This window comes from Hyposmocoma kahamanoa, unplaced genomic scaffold (assembly GCF_003589595.1).
Source record: "Hyposmocoma kahamanoa isolate Upper Pololo Valley unplaced genomic scaffold, ASM358959v1 245, whole genome shotgun sequence".
Classification (NCBI taxonomy): domain Eukaryota; kingdom Metazoa; phylum Arthropoda; class Insecta; order Lepidoptera; family Cosmopterigidae; genus Hyposmocoma; species Hyposmocoma kahamanoa.
The window spans coordinates 408736-432015 of record NW_020653762.1 but is presented as its reverse complement, the minus strand read 5'-3'; the positions used below and the strand labels follow the sequence as shown (position 1 = coordinate 432015).

General features: G+C 36.8%; 1 protein-coding gene across 1 annotated transcript in view; it reads left to right on the top strand.

Moving 5' to 3' along the window:
* Positions 1 to 23280, top strand: part of LOC113228861 (hemicentin-1) — a 291239-nt gene that overhangs the window by 228837 nt on the left and 39122 nt on the right. Inside the window, exons 2-4 of the mRNA XM_026462282.1 lie at positions 13782 to 13917; positions 14570 to 14778; positions 17472 to 17582. Of these exons, the coding sequence (XP_026318067.1) occupies positions 13782 to 13917; positions 14570 to 14778; positions 17472 to 17582 (456 nt within the window). The remainder of the gene's footprint in view (positions 1 to 13781; positions 13918 to 14569; positions 14779 to 17471; positions 17583 to 23280) is intronic.

Here is a 23280-nt window from a genome sequence, read left to right as displayed (position 1 = left end):
AATGTAACCAGTCCATGACTATATGCTAAAGGGTATTTTTGTGATATTAAAGGTATGTACAGCTGTCGTGTATTTAACAAAAAATCGAGAAATAAATCCAAGTAACTACTTAAAAGTCCAATTAAAAATTTAACAAACTTGTTAACACTTAATCTATAAAATTTTTGCAAAAATTTCTTTGGTAAGGGGAATAACAAAACAATTAAAGTTTTCAAAAATTTAAATTATATCTCAATTTTAAAAGTTAAATCCAATTTAAGTAATTTTAAACCATACCTTTCAAATAAAATTGTCTCTTAATTGTTGATACACTTTTAGGAATTTTGAAATTATTTTTCATTTGACAAATTTTTTGTTAAGTGTTTTACTTATTCTTTTTCTTGTCGTATCGATGGTATATATTGTAATTCTTGCCATCGTGGTGAATGGATTTGTTACAGGAAAGGGATGGCACGTCGTGCGGGGAGGCCCCTTTCGTGCACCCCGTTTTTGTTATAAGAAGCTTTGTATATCTATATCTATCTATATATCTTATTTTAGTGTACCTTTACTCTAGGCGTGCCATTTATTACATTCGCATACTATTATGTGTGAAAAGTATCGAGGTCACGGTTTTTCGTACGAACTGTATCAATGAGAAAAACTAAAAAAGGCAACAAGGCGAGTACGCAGTGGTGAAGAAACCTCATAACACTATTCCCATAGGTTTGCTTGAGATATTTGTTGATATAGAGATAGTATCACAATATTCAAAGACAATTTTATGTTTTGAGTTCTTAGGTTTTCGCGATTGTTACACGTAGGAAATGAAACTATTTTTCGAGCATGTCATAGATAAACCTACACATTAACCTACACATTCAATCAAGTTTGACGAACCCCAGGTCTTTGCAAAAGAAGTCCGTTATTTACCCAAGACGCTGCGAGAGGCCATTGAAATTAAAAACATCCAAATTTCAACAGGGAAGATGGTTTCTCCGTACCTACCACCGGTTTGGGATTTTTCATCAAAAGAAATACTGCACAGTATATCCTTTGATGAAAAATCCCAAACAGAAATAAACTGCAGTACTGATTAATATATTATTATTTATTCCAAAAACCATTATTAATTAAGTATAAATCTAATTTAATACAAAAATTCATATTGTTCAAATAAAATAATTGTAAAATATATGTAGCGTGCATTGGAATGTTCCTTGTAAAAAATTTAAAAATACTGCATTTAATTAATAACTTAAGTAACTATAGTGAAAAATAAGGTAGTTTGCATTAATATTGGACATAACTGGTCGATAATGACTTTACCACCTCAGCCAACCGTGCTATGGGACCTGTAAAAGGCCCGAAACGTTCGTTTGTTTGAAAAAACAAATACACCTACCAATTTTATGTCATTTCCAATTTTATGTTGTTATTATTCATCCACCATACAACAACATATTACACTACGTGTTAGACAAAGATGTATGGAAAGACGACATGGCCAGAATCCACACAAATTTGATTCAAAGTGCATTTACCTTTATATGAAAAGAGCGATCCTTCGAATTTCTTGCTCGTTCTTCTCAGGGAAGTCAGCGTAGTGAACGAGCAGTAGCTTATATGTGACGTTTTCAAGTGTAAATTTATTTTACCTATTGGATAAATGATTCTTTGACTTTGACAACCCCGTACCTTTTTCTATTCAATACACTACTAAAGTTGCCTAGATCTTGGTTTAGTTTTTAAATCGAATCCGGGCCACTTCACCAGAGCGCTTCTGCGTTCCGCAAATCGAGCATCTGAAATTCCCATTCGTCCGCAATATCGTAAATCCAATCGTTATCTATAAATCATTTGTCGAATGTTATACTAATAAATAATTCATAAGCGAACATTTCACATCGAGTGCTTAACAAAATGTCGTAGATGCGGTCGAGATTGGGCACGTGCTCTTGTTGTGCTTTAGTTAAATTTTGGTGTAGATGTATAATCGATTGGTTTTTGTGCACACTTAGTTTGAAAAGGAATCTACTTCATAATCATGTAAAAATTGGACAAATAAGTGAACATTAGATTGTAGCTGCAGTAGAAATCACTCTGAAAGAGTTCATCCAGGAAAGTACTGCTACTTTACTTATTTCCGCCGCCAAGCAGTTATGTGACCATTACTGCGTTCCGGTTTTGAAGGCTAGTGAAACTACAGGCATGTGGGAATTGGTAGTTTTATGTCTCTGGACGACGGGCGCAGTGACAGTGCCCTTCAGATCTTTGCAATTTAAAGTTCTAAGTGGCACTGCAACTGTTACGGATGGGCGCGTCGCTTACCTCCAGGCGCATGACTTATAAATGGTAGCCCAATAAAAGAATGGTTGCATCTCAAATGAGAAGTCAACGTTAGAATCTCTTCTGCCTATGATTTTAATTTCTAAGTTATGTGTATTTGTCAATGTTCAGTAGGGTATTTCTACTGAAGGAAGAAGTTTCTCACTAATGACGAAGTACATCGTGATCAATCTATACCCAACAAAGGGGATGTGTAATGAATTGACGATGATGATGATGAACAAAACTGTACCAGCATTGCTACGAGAATAGCAAAATTTTAATTATAATAACCAGACAACAGTCTAATTTCTATTAAACTCTTATGTTCGTCCAGGGATGTACTGCCACCTGACTTATTTTTGCCACCGAGCAATAATGTGAGCAATACTGCGTTTCGGTTTTGAAGGGTAAGGGGTGCTGGTGAAATTACAGGCACCATTACCCTTCCAAACCGGAACGCAGTAACGCTCACATTACTGCTTAGCGATAGAAATAGGTAAGGTGGCAGGATGAAAACCCAGGATGAAATCTTTCACAAGGAACTCTGTCTGTTACGTTTTCACGCGTGAACCGCTGAACCAAATTGGATGTTTTTTGGTATAGGGACAGATGGGGGGATTTGGTATAGAAAGAGATTAATCCATATTTCCGCACTAAAATAATGGCGCATTGAAAGTAAGAAATGACGTTGTACATATAATAATAATGTGCCAGATAAGCAGACTAATCACCTGGTCTGAAATTAGGGAATTCACGCCAGGAACCCTAAACACCCGGCCAAAACAAATTTACAAATCCTTACCCAAATCGGACCTACCGGAAATGGACCTCTGGACCTCCTCATGCAGCATCCTTAGCAAACCGTTGCGTCACAAGCGTGGTCGCGCGGTGCAAGTGCAAGGTCGTTAAGTTAACAGAAAATACGAAGTCAGTGATATGATAATGAAGTGAAAATAAGACGTTTAGAGTTAAAATGAGAAGTTGCAATATGAAAGAAATACTGAATTGACAAATTGAAATGAACAACAAGACTGCTGCTTGCGAGCTTAATAATCAATACCATTACTATTAAAAAATATATATATTACCTGCTATGTCAATGGCGTGATACACATTTTTAGCTCTGAAAAAAGCAAAAAGTCTAAAAACACAGTCAACCCTAAAATTAGAAACAAACGAAAAACAAATTGTAACACAATAACAATCGCATGTAATCCTTTGTTCGAGTGGAGTAAATTGGGGCAAATTGTAAAATAAAACTCCGATAAGCTTCCGTCGGGTCTGACCAAACGGTAAATCAGTAGAAGTGAACTTTGTTAAATTACAGGCTTGTGATGATTAACTAGTGTTAGTAGGAAGTATTAAAATAATAATAACAACATCGGAAATATTCCGATTTGGCGCACGATAGCACAGACATGGGGGATGTGGCTTCTACGGAAATAATCTCAATAGTTTTGTCCACAAATGGGTTAATTCCCACTAGCCTCGTTAACAACTTGAGGCGAGTGGGTTTCTAAGACGTGCCGCTTCTGACGTAGTAACTATTAAGTAATCTGTGCTTCCGGTACAAATGTAGCTGCTCTATATGGCACGTATCATTCGCTGGTTCTTCAACTTGAAACCTTGACTTTAATTGATTGTGCTTTTGCCGGAAAACATCGTCTCTCTTAAAAATTCAAAATTTTTCTCATAGACTATAGACTAATATGCCAAATAATTACACCAAGGATCTGGTTTCAGAGTAAAGAAGTCCCGGGATTGTAATATTAACTCAATAGGATAGAACATTAACTTTGAGGACACTATAAAACACTCAAACCAATTTCGATTAGTTCGTTTCCGAAATTTGTCTTCACAAAAGTATGTAATGAGTGACACCTTTGAAACGTTTAAATATAACTGACATAATGTCATTAAAACATTCATTAAGCCTAATAATAGCAGTGGTAGCTTATTGGTAAAACTGTTACTTCTTAATTGATAGATCGACTTTTCGAATCTCTTTGGCAGCAACTAAGTCGATTGTAGTTTCAAGTACATTGTAGTTTCTGAGAACAACACATAGACAATTTCACTTAGGTTAGCTAGGTTTGGATTCTCAATGAGTATCGCCACCTTACTTCTTTTCGCTGCCAAGTACTAATATGAGCCTTACAGCGTTCCGGTTATGAAGGATAAGGGACGAGCACAGTGGCTATGCCTTTCAGATGTTTGCGATTTAAAGCTCTCAGCGGCAATGCAAATATTATGGACAGGCGTGTCGCTTATCACCAGATGCACGATTTGCTTATCCCGTCACTTGATATTATAAAAAACCAAAGGAGACCCATGCCTACCAGTGCAATGTAATAGTTGGACAATGATGTGTGAGGCACAAATTAACCCTGACTCACATTGAGTCAGCATGGCGGACTACTGCCACTGCGCCCGTCACCCTGAGACAGGAGTTGACAAGTCCCACGTATGCCTGTAATTTCACCAGCAGCGCCCATGGGGCGCGTTCCCATTATGTTGTGTATTGTATATTTAAATGATTAGACGTTGTTCACATAAAGTATGTACAACACGATTAACTATCGTTGACGACTTTTTGACGTTACAACGACAGATACCGCAGATAATCGCAGCTTCAAACGATTTTTCGTGCAAACGACAAGGCGGCTGCGGTAACCTGATAAATTGTCATCACGTTGGATCACGTGGGAACAGCGAGATACGTTAGTCGTTCAACGATAAAATAAACGTCCGCGACACAGTCACGACAGTTAGTTTTGACTGGGAACAGGCCAGATGCGACAGTCGTCCAAAGGTAAATAAAACGTTACGACACAATAAGAACGCGCCCTTGCAATTCGAAACCGGAACGCAGTTATGTGAGCATTACTGCTTGGCGCCAGAAATAGGTAAGGTGGCAGTAGTTTCCTGGACGAACGCCTTCACAAAGTTTACTTTCCTTTCTTTTGTTACCAAAAACCTCTATATTCTACTTAAAACTTAGTCTATACTCTACTTAAAGGGGACCAGTTCCCAGAAGTGGAACGTATAATATGATAATGGGAAGCCTTTCGCGTACCAGGTAGAGGGGATTGACAATAATTTGTATTTTTCATACTCTATCTCTATCTATCCGACCGTGTTCGATTAAGGCGACCACTTCGATTCCTAGTTATGCACATTGAGAGCACGTGAGTACACCGCCAATGTAATTATAGTTAATAGCGGGGGGTGAGCGGGCCTCTATTTCGTCACGTTTTGCGTCTAGTTCTGCTTTACGCCGGTCTTCGAACTCGTGGACATCTTCACAATCCCCCGCCATACAGGGCGCAGTAGTGCCAAATCTTCCCATTGAGACGGCTCGATGTTGCATCTTCTCATATGTCTCTTCTGAGCATCTTTATATCTGATGAGTTGACCGCTAGGCTTCCGTCTATCCTCCCCAAGTTCAGAGCAGAAGATGCGCTTCACCCTTCTATCCTCTGCCATACGTGATCGCACAATCGATGCATTACGTAAGCTTCAATGTCATCAATATTGGCTCATTACAGAACTTCGGTATTACGCACTCGATCGGACCATTTGATGCGCATAATAGAGCGGAGGCAAATCGCCTTTTTCACACACATTTGTAGCAACAAATGACACCCAAATTCATGAGAGAAATAAATCTAGGCTATTCAAATATTTCTTCCGGGCCGGGAATGGAACCATTCGGGCACGGAGGTATTAGATAACTTATTAGTCATAAGGATGTAAAAAAAATTGTTACTAACACGATATTGAAATACTATAAAATTAATATATTAATTTAAATTTAATCTTTGCTGACAGGGGTCTGAGTTAATAAAAAGCTGTGCCACCTGTCATAACACTGGCAAAAAAAAAACTGACTGTGATCGACATGTCTGGTGAATTCTTAATTGAATCAATCACAACACTATTAAATTTATTACTTTAAATTGTAGCTGCAATCATTGCGCTCCATAGGCTCGAATGGAAACATGTGACATTGTCACCTGAAACGTCAGTTCGTTTATTTAAATCACATTTTTTCAGTATTTTAAAATAGATAGTGTTTTAAATAATGAACAGGTTGACCACAACACCTGTTTGTAATATTTGCCTACTGTATTTTACGAGTTGTTACTCTTTACCTCATCTCGAATTCCAATTATTCTCGTACTAATACGGTTTATTTTGCTTGGGTCGAGCGACAGGGATATTGGGTTTATTTCAGATTTTTATTTGTACATACCAAATTAAAGCATTTGAAAAATGTTTATCGTATAGTATACGTGTTCTATTTAGTTCAGTTCATGTTAAAAAATTCATTGGTACATGTAAAGTACCCATTTAATACAGCAGTTCTCTTGTGAAATTTCGAGGTAAGTTTGTGTTTTTCTTTCTGTCGTGAAAATTTTTAGGAACTGTGTTTTCACACCGTATAGTAATCAGTGTATAATATCCTTAATTTTATTATATACTTTTTCCAAAGTATTTAATTCGACACTTTCACTGTAATGGAGAATCATTCAAAGCCATTTGAGGTTGTACTCTGAACGCTTTTTTTAAAATTATTTTTCATGTTACTCGAATTAGTAAATATATCCAAAAATTTGCCATAATACGATGTTATGGAAGCCTATGGGGTAATGATTTTATTTCTTAATATCGGTTGCAGTATTATATTTTCTGGTAATGTATGTGCCAATGACCTGTATCAAACTTGAATATTTAACTCCAACGGAAATTCTCTCTACTTAGGAGTTATGATATTCACTCCGGTAATACTTCCCCGAACATCCAAACCAGAACCAATTTGGAAAAGATCTCTTCCCAAATTGGACCTACTGGGGAGTCGGATTCGGGTTCTTGTTTGTGCAGAGCCCGCAGTTCAAACCGTTGTGTCACCACGGCCGTCATTTATCTCTAAATGATGATTACAAATCTAAATCAGCTGAAAGACGTCCACTGCAGAACTTAAGTCTCTTTCAAACAGCGTTACAGTGACCGGTTAAGCTGCTTGGGTCTAATGGATTCCAGCAACTTTTACCAAGTCTTTGGTCCTTTATATAATTATCCATTTTTCAACCTAGTTACATTCTGTTCTGTTAAAATCGATCTTATTGTGAATTGTTTGTTTCAAACTAGTTTCATTTTCAATCTGATTGGAAATGTTTTTATTGGAATTGATAATAGCCGTTTAGGGGTTGTGACCCAATTTTATAATTACAGGCGTAAAGAACGGAAAGCTGTTGTGGTGTTTTCTCTATTTTCGATGGCTATTACTAGAAAATATTGATACAAAAGTCACCACATAGTTGTTGAAAATATTTTGATGAATTTGATCGCAAAGTAGTTAGAACTGTGGGCGATAAATGAGTAGATCCCGGCTTTGATTCCCGGTATGATGTTCACCGTGTGAAATATTATCATAGGAGATATTATCTAATGAACATAGCTAACAAAGATTCTTAGTTTTTTACCTACCCAATTGAGCTGAGTGCGTGAAATTATGTATATGTTACGTGTAATTTAATAAATTGGAATGGGAAATCGGTTAGTTGAGTTGTCCACAGTTAAAATCCCTACGATGTTGATTTCTAAGTTACATACATTTGTAAATGTTTAATAGCAGTATCACTCGCTAATGGTGAAGAAAATCGTCGTGATGAAACCTATAAGTCGAAGAAGCTTTAGTAGCATTAGAGCTCCTGTCAAAGAGTTCGTCCAAGGAAGTACTGCCACCTTATCTATTGCTGCCGCCAAGCAGTAACGTTAGACTTAAAACCTCTCTATACAGGAGACTCGTGGCCAGCAGTGGAATATAGAACAGGTTGACGATAATGATGGTGAAAAAAGTACTCTATACAACCCTCAGGTAACGTGTGGTATAATCGTGGCGGACTATAGTAATAACTTTCTCCTTAAATGAGACCTGTAGCCGGCAGTGGGAAGTATAATGAATCGATAACGATGAATATACAGGAGATTCCCTAGTTTAAGATAAATTAATTGATACTATATGTAGAAAATCTATCTCGGTCAGCCGTGACCTTGAATTTTTCTTTTTTTATAAAATGTAAGTGCGCATTTGACTTCCATCTCACCTGATGGAAAGTGACGATGAGGTCAACGATGGAGCATGCACACCTAAATAGTGCCTATTCGCTCTCGTCTTAAAAAGATCCAAGTTATATCGTTCAGGGAACAAGTCTGCAGGCAGGGAATTCCACTCCATAGCCGTTCGCCATATAAATGTGGGAGCGTAACGCTTCGTGCGAATCTTTGGAATATCCACAACATAGGGGTGGAAGCCAAGCCTACGCCTAGTCCTGGTGATGGAAAGGTGAAGGCGGAATTAAATTGTGCAATTCCATCGCACACTCTCCACAAATGTAGAGTCCGAAACGTTAGTTTGATTGAAAAACCAAATATACACGATTTAGAGCCGAAAAATAGTTTCACTTCCTATATTTAACAATGGAGAAAATCTAAGAACTTGATTTTTTACGATACCAAGTGACGGGACGATCAAGTCGTGGACCTGGAGTAAGCGATACGCCTGACAGTTGCAATACTACTCAAAGCTTCAAAACGTAAAGGTCGGAGGGGCACTCCAACTGCACCCGTCACCCTGAGACATAAAGTTGACAAGTTGATTTCACCAGCACTCTGACACTTCAAAACCGGAATGCAGTATTTCTCACATGTCGGCAGAAATAGGCAAAGTGACAGCGCTTCCCTGGATGAGCTCTTTCACAATGAGTACTGCTGTCGATATGATTTAACTTCAGGGACTTATGGCGCACAACGAATCACCAAAGTTTTACGGCAATCGGATAACTAAGAATGGCAATGCGTACTGGACAAACACACATTTATTTTTATATGTACAGATTATTGTTATTATAATAGCTTGAGACCCTTTTGGATAATTCAATATAATATTACAAACCCCAAAACAACAATTTACAAAATACATTTCCCATAGAAATCATAATCCAATCTCATTTAAACTGACGTTAAAAAAATATTCAGTAGTAGGCATGAAAAGGTATAATAATTTGAGGGTGGCAACACACGGATATTGGTAAACATTACGTGTCGTTTGTGTGTATTTGAAACCGCAATCACCGGCCGATGCGACTCACGTCCGATCGATCTGCGGTTCCGATGACCATTGTAATGGCTTGCTCTTTACCAGAAGATTTAAGTTGGATTTTTTTCTACAACAGATTTGAATATTATTTTGCTAGAACTATGTATTCAAATTCTTATTATTGTGTTACTTCTTCAACTATTCTGAAAAAGACTTCTTTCAAAGGACAATATAAAATATTATTTTTACAATAAGCATTTGTCTTAAGTGCCCATCAACTTCGGGGCAACAAAGACCCAGACCCGAGACAATATAGAAAAGTTTTCTACATGGACCTGGCCGGGGATTGAACCCGGGATCTCAGAAATGGCAACATGATAAAAACCGGTGTACCGGAGGTCGTCAATTGTTAGGCAAAATGCGCTCTAAATTTTCATCTCCCTTCCAGTTACTTACTTCACTGCGCTCTACTCCTGCTAAAGATCAAGATACTGTATCGCTAGTCTAAAGAAGGGTTTCTGTGTTAAAATCCTTAAATCTGAAAGCAATAACAATTCACACAAGCCCCAAGAGCCTTTAGCAATTTTATATCCAGGTCAACATAATGAATAATGTTGCTAAACACGAAAGGACTGAATCACCTGACCTATACATGGTTTATAACCTCGTACGCTCGTTATATTCGAGTTATGGAATGTTAAACCCCGCTATAAAGATTGGAAGATTGCGATGTTTTGATATAGGTGTCGATGAATAAGGACTTTATTTTCTTTAATAGTGTTTCTTGCACCGCTGAAATTTTTCTGTTTTTTTTTATTTTTAATATTAAATTTGACCATTACCTGGGTCCGAAGCAAAGATTTGATCTACAATGGAACGAGTTCGCACAAAAAGTGCCTATTCAATCGCACCTCAAAGACATTAGGGTTGTGTGTGCTCGGAACACACAAGAACACGCAAGGAATTCGATTCTTTGGCTGAGCTTATAATAAAAGATGACGAAAATGCGCTTAGTACGCCTGAAAGGAAATATCAACCAAGTAAGGACGGTGATTAAGTCTGATGATATTAAACCAACCAAAACCAAGTGCCAAAGTCCATCGTAAGATTTCGGGCCGCCTATGACGAATGCATTCTGCTTTGGGTTAATGCAGAAGCGCGCTGTTAAGAACAATTTACGAAGTGACCTCAGTCGAGAAAATATGACAAAGAGATTTAAGTAAATTGACATTATTACATTAATGTCGCAGTACATTTATGAAAATGTTATGTATGTTAACTTTTTCAAGAAAAGTACTGAGAGACATAACATTAATACGAGGAATAAAAATGAACTGGCTGTTATTGACAATCGTCACCACAAAGTCACACATGAATTTAAAGGGCAATGAATACTTTTACAACCGCTCACGCGATGCGCTCCTCCTACCGCAAAATGGTGGCTATTAGGTTTCGCAAATTAGAAAAGCATTCAGTTTAAATACAAGTTTTTATAAATAAAAATTATTATTCTGCATTGCTAAATAAATACCCTCCGTACTACCAACAAAAACATCTCAAATAAAATGCAGTAATACACCGCAAATCCTGCACTTGAAAAGCATTGATGAAATTTTTGGTGTACTTGGATAAATATGATAATATTCCGTTTGAGTGGTAATGTTTACCAACTACTAATGTTTACCATGAATTTATTAATGTTTATTTACTAATGTTTACCATGAAATTACTCCTTAAAGTATAGTTTATAAACATTTATTTTCAGGGTAAACTTAAAAAACGCTACTTACGGTATGTTTTCAATAAATAAACACCGAAATCACCAGCCCAAACAATAACACACACAATAGTCGTGACGTATTTTTGAAGTTGTTTATTTTTTTTAAATGACAGACTCAGGTATTAAAAACTTTATGGTCTGCTAGAGTAGTTACCGAAATAGCAATTAATATTAGTTCTTTTACCTGTTATAACTTCGATATCCCATAAATCGGTATAAAATCATCACCGGCACCTCTAGGTGTGGTATGCGTCTACGGCTGCATGTATCGCGTGAGCGGTTAGGACTGTCGCCCTAAGACATAAAGCTGACAAGTTCCGTGTGCCCGTAATTTCAATTGTACCCTTACCCTTCATAACCAGAACACAGTAATGCCGTGAGTAATTGTAAAGTAAAATTATTTATTTCTGCCGCCAAGCAGTAATGTCAGCAACACTACTGCTTGGTGGCAGAAATAAGTAACTACATTATAGAATCCAAAAATTTTATTTTACTTGTCTTGTTTTTAAAACCAAGCAAAATAGGCGCCTTGATTGTGAAAAATCAACCCGTTACATCAAGTACTAGGTTTATCTCTATTCTTCAAAGTATTGATGTTTCCTTATACGTCTGATAATATTGTAACCATTATCCTTTGCTTTATTGAATAGACCCTTTAGGCTAAGTCAATGCTTTAGGCAAAATTTTACTATCTGAGAGCCACAGTCTTAATTCCAATTTAAAATCTCTTTAAGCAAATTACGTTCGAAATCGAAAATGATTACGACAAAGTCCCTTGAGGAGATTGACTAAAATCTTACGTTCTGTAGATTGCTCTCGAAGGCATTACTTCTTTCGTCATTAAGGATAATTTGACAAATATTTCGACATACTAAACCTAACCGTACGTAGTTCTACTTTCAACTTAAATTTGAACATTTTAAACAAAACCATTTTTTGAATTTAAATCGCGTATATTTTTTGTTTTCTGAAGTAATTATAATTATTAATACAAAGATCGAACACTCACTAAAAAATCTTTCGATCCGGCGGGATTCGAACCGACGTCTCCTAGCATACCGTGCCAGACGCTATACCAACTAAGCCACCGCACGAACCAGCGGACCTCACGAATTTTTCTATGTGTTTGTTGTCGTGTCTCTTTGTATTTGATTTTTCCACGACTTTCTAGCCGTAGCGCCATCTATGAAAAATCTTAAATATTTCGTCACCCAGTTAGATACCTTTACAGCTACGGCAATTACAGCAATGCCGCTTTTCATTGTATTTAAATTTTTATTGAATTGATATTCAATTATTTTTATGTGAAATTACTCAACATCATCTGGATCGAAGGAATTTTTTCTGAGTGTTCATAACAAAGTGTGATTATAACAAACTTTCGTTCGAACAAATCTTAACAATCTTGATACATGAAGCGCGAGATAACGCTAGTCTCGCTAAGAGATCTCGTGCTTTATGTCGCTCTCGCGCAAGTCGCGCCTCATCGTGCTAGCCCTACTGTTACCTAATAGATACACCTACTTAAATTCTAAAGAAAACTCTACGCTCTGACCGAAGTGCAGGTATTTACGGGCCGAATAACAGGCGGGAGTTGCTCTACTTGCCGTTATTATACTATGTTACAGGTCTCGTGGTCAGGTGACCATTGTGTGAATTGTTTTGGTCTTAAAAATAAATATACGCTATTTAGATCCAAGTGGATGAGAATACGAAGCTCAACTTTTAATTCCTACAGAAAGTCTAGCATTTAAATCTAAAATTCAAACTCAGCTTCGCATCTGTCTAGTCCTGTTTAAGTCCTATTTATATTTAGCAGTCTGATAGCTAGACAGGCTAGCCATTGTTAGCTTGTGAAGACAACACAAGTGTTGGTTTGGATTTTATATCCCATTTCTCTTTAGATTTCACGTGATTTTCCAAGTATATTTGTTGCCTTGTTGATTGTATTTCGGGACTGGTATTAGATAAATTTTCATCAGTCTATAATTTGATTGTATTATAAAACGCCATCAAAATTCCAATAATATATGGTATGATACGTTTGACAACAAAAAAGGGTAGCAAAACAAACAAATACAAGGTAAAAAATTAACAGTAGCGATGCCCATGTAAGACAATTTAATTTAAAAAAATATATCATTGCCAGTCACGTAAAATGCTGAAATGGCGTTTAGTCATTGCCTGTCTTGTGTTTATATTTGAAAAGAACAAATCAAATTCAAGTGATAATAATAATGTATCATTGAGAAGTCTCTAGATATGAATACAAGACACCAGTTAAAATAAATGCATAAATACTGATTGTAACTATAAATTTGTATGTGTAGGTAGTACGTTACACATTTTTTACTTCAGTTTCTAGCATTGTTAGAATAGCACATGCGATACAGTGAATATCTATACAATAGTTGTACAAATGGGCAGCGAATACATTTTCGTGGTATAACGACATTGTAAATTCTTCTGAAACGTTCCTTAATATTCGGCAATTAATATTTATTGACTGATGACAGTTTTCCTATTAGTTCAAAGTTTTTGATAACTTCGGTTGATGTCGAGAAAGTAATCGAGATCTTTCTTCCACAGTGCCAATATCGGACGTGCAAGGAGTGCTGGGGAAGAAAGCGTCGTTACCCTGTGATATTCAGCCACTGCACTCTGATGACGCAGTGGTCATGGTGCTGTGGTTCAAAACTGAGGGGGACGGAGAACCTCTTTACAGGTAAAATTTATAGACCTTATTATCTTACGTTTCCGTACTTAGTACTAGTCTGGTAATGACTACTAAAGTAAGGCTAATAATATATTTGTCTCGCAGATTGTTTACGTGTGTTCCACGTCTTTCTTAATCACAAATAGGTATTTACATAACCAGGTTAAAACTTTCTCTAGAGAGCCTTTACTCAAAATAAAAAGTAAGTACCATTGTTGGGAGGTTCTATTATAATGTTAATGAATTAGGGGTTAGCTTTTTAAAATTCCGTAAAGGATAATAACCGGTTTGTCTGTCATCTTACAAAATCGTGGCATAGCGTGTCATCCCCATCTAGCGCTCCATAAGCGTACTAACAAGCGTCTGTTCCGATATTGCCGAATGATTTATTGGATGTAGATGGCGCTTTTCGCCATCAAGCAAATAAATGATCATAATAAAAAGCACGTCTGCTGACCCTCATTCCCACGCACACGATTCTTTATTCGAGCGTCTACCGCTTACGCAGGGATTTATGTTGGTAAAGTATTCATGTGCGCGCTTTTTTAAGTTTCTGTGTGGAATATATTCTTTGATGTAGTTGGTTTTGCGAAAATCTCTATGCTCCGTTATAACAATAAATACCCATATTGCCTAGTTAAATTTCTGTTATGATTCCTAGTTATGACATCCGTGGGCGTACCTTCAATCAGCCAAAACTCTGGTCTTCACCAACGGTTTTCGGAAATCGCGCGTACTTCCGCGGCGGTGCCACTCCAGCTGTTTTAATGGTAGACAACGTGCAAGCCACTGACGCTGGGATGTACCGATGCAGAGTTGACTTTAAAAATTCGCCTACCAGGAATTTGAAGGTCAACTTTACCGTTATAAGTGAGTATTGTACTAATGCCTTGTCTTCGTTTTCTGAACGAAAATTAGACAGCGATCGTACGTCCCGGTTAATCAACAATCGCTTTATCGATTTCATGATTAATGAAGCCTATTGACCTCGTAGAGATTTTTTATACAGGTTAATTAATTACATTCTTAAAAATTATTAAAATATCGTTTTTTTTTCAAAGAACTTGTGCAACAGCATCATTAATTCGTTACTTCGATAAATGATAAACTACTACATTACAATTATTAATACAAAGTTCGAACACTCAGAAAAAATTCCTTCGATCCGGTCGGATTCGAACCGACGTCTTCTTGCATACCGTGTCAGACGCTATACCAACTAAGCCACGGAACGAACCAACGGACCTCACGAATTTTTCTATGTGCTCGCGTCGTGTCTTTGTACTTGGTCTTTCAACGACTTTTTAGTCGTAGCGACATCTATTCGAAATCTATGACAGATTTATCACCCAGTTAGTACCTTTACAGTTACCAGTCCTGGCGAGAGATGTCGCTATTCACTGTATTAATTAAATTTTTATTGAATTGATATTCAATTATTTTTTGTGAAATTACACCACTAGTTTGTTATAATTATTAATACAAAGATCAAACACTCAGAAAAAAGTCCTTCGATCCGGTCGGATTCGAATCGACGTCTTCTTGCATACCGTGCCAGACGCTATACCAACTAAGCCACGGAACGAATATTTATTAGAATTTTTTCTGAGTGTTAATTAGTACATTACATTTTAATTATCTATTGTTCATAGAATCTAGTCAATAAAAACCCTTACGAATATGTTGAGTTTGCTTAGAAATTACTACATAGATAGCTCGATAATCGATATTCGATAGTCGATAAAATAAGTCCACTACCTTATAAGTTTTGGTCAGGCATCGAAGAGGCTATAAATTGTGACCATTATCCTACGGTATATTGGATAGACCTTTTAGGTAAAACTTTCCTATCTGGAAGACATAATCCCAATTCATATTCAAAATTTCTTTAAGTAAATTACACTTGAAATCGAAAATGATTAAGGCAGATTCCCTTGAGAAGATTTAGCAAGAATCTCTAGGGGTTGCTCGACAAAGTATAGAAAAGTGATTACGAAATAAGAAATTGAGATATGGTGTTTTTTTAATTAAATCTTTTTAAGCCGTGGTGTTCTATGTAGTGGTTTGACCTACCGACTCTCGAGCAGAAGCTGTGAGTTCTAATTCGGGCTAGCCCCTCAGAATTTCCCGGAATATATGTGCAAAATTTAATTTGATCTTTTCGGTGAAGGAAATCTACACGTCGAAGAAGGTTTACAACCCTCGAAAAACCAGCCAGTGCCAGCGTGGCGGACTATGGCCTAAACCCTCAAATCCCTAAATTGGTTGATGATGATGATGATGATGAAAAATATTTCTAATTGCTGCTTGCTTCTAGTAACCAGTGTTTTTACAATATTAATGGGCTCATTTATTACACTTTGTACCCTATTCACAGTCTTTCACTTGCGTTTTTCGCTTGCTTGCGTGACTCGCTTCGCGCATACGCAAGGATCTGTCGCGTACGCGCAGGTAGGACTGTTCACTGTTGCTTTCCGTTGGATTTATTTGCGTTGCGTGAGTTTGATGTTCTAGCAAGCTTGATATTTCCACGCAAGCAACAAGGAACGTTTGCGGAGGACAACACTGACCAATCACAGAGCAGCAGCTGGTTCGAGAGTGTCGACAACCCAAACAAAGGCAAGGCGCCGCCCATGCGCGCTAGTCTCTCCGCAACGCAAAGAGGAAGACTTGTGAACGGCTTTGCGCGGAAGGCAGATTTTTATGCCGATGCAATCAAGTGAAAGATTTGTGAACCCAGCTTCAGGAACTTGCAAACCGACGCGACGGACCGATCAATCGTTCCTGGTCAATTTTATGCAAAAAATTACCACCGAAAGCGATAGTAATTCTACGTTTACGTGTTGGTATTGTAATTGATAACGACATGTTATTAACTGTCCTTTCTTGAGTAACATTTTTTTTAAACTTGTTACATAAATAATATTCACATCTCCGTACAAATAAAAAAGGATATGCCTTATATAACATAATGTCGCTCCTTCAATATCGCGTTTTTTTTTTCAAACAAATCAATGTTTTTGGTCCCCTGGTCGCGGTTGACTGAGATGGTAAAGTCATCACCAAGTTACCGAGAAGCGTAAGCAAAGAGACCTCAACGTTGCGTTGTGTTGTTTGAGAAAATAAATATACGCGATGTAGAATCGTAAAATAGTTACATTGCTAAAATAGTGATAAAATTCGAGAAGTGTTTTTTGTGACACTGACAAAATAGATCATAATAATAACGTACACTTAAGATTACATCAAACTGGACATTTTGAAATTTGGACCATTCTTAACGCAGACGACGTAGAGGTGAATTTAAATCTTAAGTGTCAAACTTGACGTGCTCTTGACCCTGTAATTTGTTTTGACAGTTTATCAAAAATATTAAATTCTGAATTTCGTCAGTTTGCTATTATATAAATTTAACAACTTTAAAAGAGAATCAGCCTCAGTCATGATTGACTTGAAGTAAATTTTCAAATTAAGAATAAGTTTTTTAGTATATTTTAAAAAAGACTTTTGGGATTAAAGAGATGAAATAAAATCAGACACTTCATTAATACTTTTTTTTGCAGTCCCGCCGAGTCGGCCAACAATTTACGACGCGAAGAGACGAGACCGGACGAAATTAGTCGAGCCGTATAACGAAGGATCCAACGTTTTGCTCATTTGTGAGGTAGAAGGGGGTAAGTTGCTTGAGTATTATTGCTCATTACTGTGTTGTATTTCATAGTACTCTTTATGGTAGTCACTACTAATTCTTCGGTGTGGGGCTAAAAATATATCTTTTTTTTCAATTCAAAGATATTATATAGACATTCATCCATAAGGGCTAGTAGCAGAATATTTAAAAATAGACTTAGTATTACAAATAATTATTCTTCTAACTGTCACTGACATGCATTCGAATCCAGTGCCCTTAAAACGAGCCCAGGGCCCTGAATACAATAACACTCAAGAGGCCGTTACCACTGCCACGAATTCTGCGCATCAAGAATCATTATCACCCTTGCCATTCAAAAGCGAAATGCTGTAATGCTCACCGGACTGCTTGACGACATAGATAAGAAAGGTGGTAGTAGGCACTTCCCTGGACGACCTCTTTCAGAAGGAGCTTTACTGCTAGTGGGTAGGTGTTAATAAACAATTACATGGGACTTGTCAACGTATTTCTCAGGGTGATGGGCGCAGTGACAGTGTCCTTCAGTGCTTTACAATTTTAAGCTCCGAGTGGCACTGCTACTGCCATGGTTAGGCATGTGGCTTACCACTAGACGTGAGACTTGTTCATCTCATCGTTTGGTATCATAATTCTGGGTATGGTGGGGTGCAACGAAGTGGGGGTACGGAGGGAATTAGCATTGGTTTTGCATGTATTTCAATTGTTAAGAGGCAAGACATGCAATGCAGAGATTTTGAGTTGTGTGGGTCTTTGCGTTCCTGATGGGTAAGCGGGGCGCTGGTCTCAGTTGTTGACCATTCCTCGTGGGAGAACCAATCTGCTGGACAGGGCACCACTGATGATGTTATTGATGGGAAAATTTACCTATGTGCAGGCACATTCTCTGTGTGAGTTCAATAACTTTATTTGTAATACGTTATGGAGTATAACATCAGTTTGTAGTTTAATATGGTATGATATAATTTTAGTAGATACAATAGAATTTTTTAATATAATATTAATGTTTGTAAATAACGTTGAACAAGTGATAATTTTGGCTACACTAGTCCTGTAATGATTGTTGCTAGCTTATGTGTGTAAAATAAGAAATAAAATAAATAATAATTATAACTTTTTTATAAAGAAATAACGACCTCAAAAGTACGTCGAATTACATCTATTTGCTAAGTTTTATTGAAATCGGTTACCGGAAAATGCGCGATACCGAATTCATCCCCTAATTTGCCACGCTTAGAGGTGGAATATTTACTTCCAATTTAAAAGGGACTAACACTGAGGTAACCCCTTTAAAAAAACAATCATGAAAATCAGTTCACAAACGCCGAAGTAATATCGTAACATATATACAAAAAAGTACAGTCGAATTGAGAACCCCATCCTTTTTTGAAGTCGGTTAAAAACAGATGTCAATTTCGGTATTACATTTATATAGGGTGACATTTAACTCAGCTTTTGAGATGCTTGTCAAGGTCTGGTTTATTAACTACATGTAATCATTGACACCATTAAGGGAATTGAGCAATAAATATTTGAATATGGGAACTTAGTCCGGAGTTAAGAGGCAGCATATATACATTCCTCAATTTTATACAGTATATAAATATCAATAATTAAATGATACAATGATTATATATATCCAGCATCTTCACGAGTTTCATTCTACTCCTTCATCATGCATAACAAGTAACAACCAGATGCACAATACGAACTCATGTTACCAAGACCATGCATTTGATTGATTAGGACACACTGACCTTCATTCATAAGCGGAATTTTTTACAAGTCTCAAGTGAAGCCTAATGATCGAGTGATAGTTGATGGGTAATCAAGCTATATTTAAATTTTAAGCACCGTATGCACAGCGACTTTGTCGATGAGTACAATCGTGTGCGGTTTCATAATATCGGTTTCCTCTTTCTCCATTATCTTTTAGCATCGACGATCGGCTACTTAGTTCATAAGTCACCTTATAGACTAACATACATAATAATTTATTAAAAATTGTAATAGGTTTACGAAGCGAGGGAAGATGAAGAAAGACGCTTGAATTTCCATATGTTCAACGGCATTTATTGACGTTGTTCGTAGTATGATCGACGTTAGAGACGTAATCGCGCTCGTTCTTCGATATCAACTCAACGTCTCACCCGGTGGAAGCGGCAGCCGGCGATCGATGATACAGAAGGCGAGGTTACAAATATTTCTCGTAGGTGGTGTTACAAACTCTATTTATCCGCTCACGCGATGCGCTCCTTCTACCGCAAAATGGCGGCTATTTGGTTTCGCAAATTAGAAAAGGATTCAGTTTAAATACAAGTTTTTATAAATAAAAATTATTATTCTGCATTGCTAAATAAATACCCTTCGTACTACCAACAAAAACATCACAAATAAAATGCAGCAATACACCGCAAATCCTGCACTTAAATAGCACTAATGAAATTTTTGGTCTACTTGGATAAATATGATAATATTCCGTTTGAGTGGTTCTAACGTTTACCATGAAATTACTCCTTAAAGTATAGTTTATAAACATTTATATTCAGGGTAAACTTAAAAAACGCTACTTACGGTATGTTTTCAATAAATAAACACCGAAATCACCAGCCCAAACAATAACACACACGATTGTCGTGACGTATTTTTGAAATTGTTTATTTTTTTTAAATGACAGACCCAGGCATTAAAAACTTTATGGTTTGCTAGAGTAGTTACCGAAATAGCAATTAATATTAGTTCTTTTACCTGTCATAACTTCGATATCCGATAAATCGGTATAAAATCATCACCGGCACCTCTAGGTGTGGTATGCGTCTACGGCTGCATGTATCGCCTGAGCGTTTATTCATTTATTTACACATATGGACAGCGACGTGTGACGCAACGTGGGTGTCTGGCAACATGACACCCTTCGGCCAGAAGTCCTCCTTTATGAAGGTCGATGGGTATTAAGTTGGTACTCACAAATTAATTCACACTGTGACGGGACTCCAACAGCTCGACGCTCAGAGTAGCATTGGCCTTCACCCGCATGTACTTCACAATATCCGCAGACTTTGTGGAGTAATAAAGTCATGACGCTTATAGCAATATTACCATTGTTAGTGCAGTAAATATTCAACAAATCAACAATGCTCTGATCCCAGAGTAAGAATGAAAATTGGAAACAACGACAATACCACAAACACCCAGACCCGAAGCAATACAGAAAAGTTAGTTTTTCTATATTAACCCGTCGGGGATCGAATCCGGGACCTCAGAGATGATTAAAACCAGTGTGCAAGTCTATAAGCAAACATACCTACTATTTAGAACACAAAATTATAAAAAGTATTCCATTTTTCGTTTAAGTAGCAAAATTGATAATAATTTCGTCGAAACTCACTTTGTCACTAAATTCATAACATAAAAAACAGCACGTGGAAAACCACTTACGTTGATGTTAAAAAACATCAACGTAAGATGAGTATAAGTTAAACTTCAAAAGGTAATAAATATTCTTTTCCATATTTCACACTTTGGCTTTGGTATTTAACTATCTGAGTACAGTTAACGATATCAAAAGCTGTATTTTCAAATAAATATTAATACACAAATTTAAAACACGTTGATAAAAACTAGTCACCATTATTCTATTTCAATTAGATATAAAAGTGTCCAAACTTTTGTTTTTACTTTCAATTTAAGTTACTTTGTATCATTAAGTACAATAACAACAGCAGTGTCAAAATTGTTGAGAAAGCGTAGTAAAGTGAAAGTGTATAGTAGATTTGCATATTATACTTATTTTACCTCATCATTAAGTCTATACAAATTACTTGAGACAAGCAAAAATGACATAATTTATAAAATTGTTGCTAGAGTAGAACCTTAGTATAATAACACAAGTATGGTAACTTCAACAAACATTTGTACTTTGTACAAACGCAACAGCGCGGTTTGTATGTGTACACGTGTAAGGACGCACACTTTCACATAATATTGAAAAACGCGTGAGACAACCAGCGCTATGCAACGCGAATGCATTGTGAGATTATGCGAATGTGTACGTCCGTACACGGCGCGCGGCGGGCGCGCACACATACAAGCATCGACATCAAAGCCACAGCCAAGCCACGTTGCTACGTTTATGTGGAAATAGCATATTTATCTTATAACACTATGGTAAAACGAAATGTTGGAGTTGCAAGAAACCGTTCGCATGGCATTTGGTGACTTTTGGGCCATTAGTAGATGATAATGAAGACGATTTTGAAGTAGAATATTTTAAGTTATCAAGGTGTCAGGTCGTATAAGTAGAGCGTCTCATATAAGCAACACGTGTAGACATATTAGTCGCAATTGCTACTCAGAGCTCTAAATCGTAAAGACCTAAGAGTGTAGGTTCACTAGCACCTTCTTACCTTTTAAAACCGAAACTCAGTAATGCTCAAATTACAGCTTGATGGCAGAAATAGGTAAGGTGGCAGTATTTCCGTGGACGAACTCTTTCACAAGGTGCTCTACTAGTACATGTACATATACTAATTGGTCAATTAACATTAGAAACATATCAAAAATCCACAATTTCATAGCATTAATACACTTACTATTAAGGTCATAATTGTAGTGATAAATTAACTCGTAATTTTTATGATCTTTACAAAAGTTATCACGGGTTATTATTAGAGTTTAACCTTCAACTTGCGTTTGAATAGAATTAGGTTATTCCTTTCATTATTTTGACCTGGAAACCTATTGACGTTCTGAGGACTTTTCCAGCTTTGTGAAACGTGTTGAATAAAGTTAACGCCAAAGTAACAATAATTAAGATTTATTAGTAAAATACCATTATCTGTTCAAACAAAACAAGGTTTCAGACTCATTATAGAACCCATTTCCACAACTAACTATTATGGTCTTAGTAATTAATTTAATGTTGACTTTACTATCCTTTATGAACTAAATATAAAAAAAATATAATTCTGATTCATAATCCATAATTGAAATAATCATATTATATTTAAAATTTAAAAAATGTATTGATTCAAATCTATAGATGGTACCTAATACGTACGTACTTATGATCTAAGTGTTAGTAATGACATGCATGTGATAAGAGCGGTTTATGTACGGACAGTCGAACCTGTCCGCTATCATGGATAGGATGGTGTAGGAGCTAGCCCGGTCCCTGGTCATCAGTGTCGCTGTCCGCTTGCATGTGATTGTGTAGATTATTAAACTACCTTATTAGATGACTAAAAGCATTTATTCAGCCATGACCATGGGACCTGTGAAGAGCCCGACACGTTGACTTGTTTGAAAAAACTAATGTACGCGATTTTGATCTGAAAAAATAATTAATTTCAATGGTAAGAGGTAATTAAAGAGCGGTGGTGATACCCTAGCGGGTTGCTTTTCAGTGGAGAGGTCAACTATTCGAATTTCTGTGGCAGCATGTAACCATGCCTTCAATTTCTGACTCGGTACATTTTTCAGAGTGTTGTGTATAGCATGTTAACATCTTTACGAAATCAGCATGTCGAAGAAGGTTCTCAACCATTGGAAAACGGACGAGGTTAGATTAGGATATGTGTAGCGGACTTTGGTCTAAACTTTTTTTTATGATACCACGTGACAGGACGAACAAGTCGTGGCAGTTGCAGTGCTTCTCAGAGCTTTAAATTGCAAAGATCTGATTAAAGTAAAAAACATTAGTACAC